Consider the following 2,565-nt stretch of genomic DNA (forward strand, 5'->3'; position numbering starts at 1 on the left):
CCTATATAATTCTTGCTACGTAAGCTTTGTATGTACTCAAGTAGCTTAAGTATGTAAGATTTCCAAGTTGTTAGTTTGCTTAAATAAGTCGAGTCCTACGACTCATTATTTGGTCTCCGACTTCTTCCGAATTCTTATAAATCTATTTCCAATCTTGTCTACTATGGGGTATCGCATTCTCCTTTTCTTAGAATTTTTTGGTAGCGTTATAGATTATCCGGCTCACATGGTAGCCCTTAAGAGCTTAAGAGTTCTCAAGAAGCTTTAAGAAACTTTAAGAAACCTTAAGAAACTTAAGAGGCTTATGAACCTTACAAGAAACTTAAGAGCCTTTCAAGAGACTTAAGAATGCATTCCAAGGTACAAAAGTATGGGGTGTAACATGCTCATTCTTTTCAGTCGACATAACCATTATTCCGACCTTTTAAGGAATGCATTGTACCAGGCTCACCCATTGGCTATCGACAATAGGGTATACAATACCCGCATCGAACCACTTGATGATATCCTTTTTCAATACCTCTTGCATAGGAGGATTTAACATCTGTTGGTGCTCAATTCTTGGTTTTCTATCTACAGCTAGCTATAATTTATGTGTGCACACATCGGGGGGAATGCCTACAATATTGGCGATTCTCCACCTGATGGCCTTGATGAATTTCTTTAACACGCTCACAAGATCCTTTACTTTCTCATCAACGAAATTTGCAGCTATAATGATGTGCAATGTATCATTGGCCCCTAAGAACACATGTTTAAGATAAGATTGAAGTACCTTGAGTTTAATCTTGGGCGGTTCATCTATAGACGGCTTGGCGGGTGGTGTGTCCCTATTTTTCAAATCAATCACCAACCTCATGGAATTCTTAGGGTAGGACCCATGCTCGTAATTGCATCCACAACTTCATCATAGTCAGTAATTTCTTCTCCATCATAGTTTAATAACACCATCGCTAACGATTCTTTCACACTAGATACTTCTGGTATACTTGCAATAACTTCATCAATGACATTAATAACTGAGATTACATGGAGATCACTAGGTTGCTTCATTTATTTGCATACATTAAAAGTGACTTCCTCACCATTTACCCTAAATTTTAATTCTCTACTCTCCATATCAACCAATGCTCTTCAAGTATCCAAGAAAGGCCTACCAAGAATAATGGGCAGCTCTACATCAATTTCACAATCAAGAATAACGAAATCCGCTTGAAATATGAATTTATTAACCTTTACTAGGATGTCATAGAGAATGCCAATAGGGCATTTGATAGAGCGAACGGCGATGAGAAATCGCTTAGTAGTTGGCTTGGGTTCACCAAAACTAAGTTGTTTGAAGATGGCATAGGGCATCAGATTTATGCTAGCTCCTAGAAAATAAAGTGCGTTGGCAAATTGGTACAATCCTATAGTAAATGGAATGGTAAATGCTCCAGGATCATCTATCTTCACCACAACATTACTTGACATAATTGTGCTACAACTATGAGACACTTCAATAATTTCGAAATCCATACTATGCTTTTTCATCACTAACTCCTTCATAAATATGGCATACCTGGACATCTCCGATAATGATTCAATCAATTGGAAGTTAATGGAAAGAGTCTTGAAAGCTAAGAGAAACTTTTGGAACTTGATATCCTCATCTTTCTTTTTCAAACGTTGAGGGAAAGGACGCTTCACTTTAAGGAGTGGCTTTGTAGAAACCACTGGTGGGAAAACAACAACATTGGACTTTGAGACTCACCAGAATCAATATCCTTTAGTGCATATTCACTTCATCGAATTGGCCATTATTTAGCTTTTTAGCTAGCTTATCACTTTCAAAAACTGTGGTCTTCCCTTTCCTTGAATTCGCCACCTCATCATTTGGTACTTCAATACCAATAATATTTTCACTGCATGTCAAAATAGCCATATATTGTGTGTTGTCTTTCTTAGGATTTGAGATGGTATCACTTGGAAGGCCACTTTTTGGGCTCGGATTTAGATGAGCTGAAATCTGACCCATTTGAGCTTCTAGTTTCTTGATTGACATCGAATGCGAAGTGACTATTTGGTTTAAGGAGGAAAAATCATCTTTCATCTCCTTCAATACCTTGTCTGACCCCTCAACCTTATTTAGAATTCTAGCAAGCATATCTTCCATTCGAAAAATTTTAGGATTGGCATTCATCTTCTTGGTCTTTTACTAATGAGGGACATATTTATCATGACCACCATGATCTTCCCTTCATATATTACCTCTGTCACACCAATTCCAATCTTTCCAACTGCTTTCTTATTCCTTATTCCAATCTTGGTTCCCACTAGGCCTTGGATAGGTCAATCAGAAACCCCCGACTGATTTCCTAAAAAATGCACTTCCGTGTTATACATGGCATCAAACTTGGCATCTTTTTTGTTCAACCCAACATTTTCTTCTACTGCATTCACCACTTTGTAGCCTCCACCCATAATATGTTTGGAGAGTAAATCAAGTTGAGTCATCATTTTCGTCATGTTCTTATCCCATTCATAGTTCTTCCTAAGTTGTTCCTTAGTCAACCCAACATGAAG

General features: G+C 37.7%; 1 protein-coding gene across 1 annotated transcript; it reads right to left on the reverse strand.

Annotated features, from left to right (window-relative positions):
- Positions 1-1,134: 1,134 nt before the first annotated feature.
- Positions 1,135-2,155, reverse strand: LOC129892781 (uncharacterized). The gene is made up of 2 exons (XM_055968333.1): positions 1,828-2,155; positions 1,135-1,715 (listed from the first exon to the last, which is right to left on the reverse strand). The coding sequence occupies exons 1-2, from the start codon at positions 2,153-2,155 to the stop codon at positions 1,135-1,137; spliced, it is 909 nt and encodes a 302-aa protein (XP_055824308.1).
- Between the last annotated feature and the right edge of the window lie 410 nt (positions 2,156-2,565).

This window comes from Solanum dulcamara, chromosome 1, assembly GCF_947179165.1.
Source record: "Solanum dulcamara chromosome 1, daSolDulc1.2, whole genome shotgun sequence".
NCBI classification, from domain to species: Eukaryota; Viridiplantae; Streptophyta; class Magnoliopsida; order Solanales; family Solanaceae; genus Solanum; species Solanum dulcamara.

Excerpts from the sequence above, each read along its gene's own strand:
- LOC129892781 (XM_055968333.1), bottom strand. The coding sequence starts at position 2,155 with ATGGAAGATATGCTTGCTAGAATTCTAAATAAGGTTGAGGGGTCAGAC. Across the intron at positions 1,716-1,827 it reads GAAGACCACAGTTTTTGAAA|TGGTTTCTACAAAGCCACTC; the intron begins GTGATAAGCTAG and ends TTTTCCCACCAG.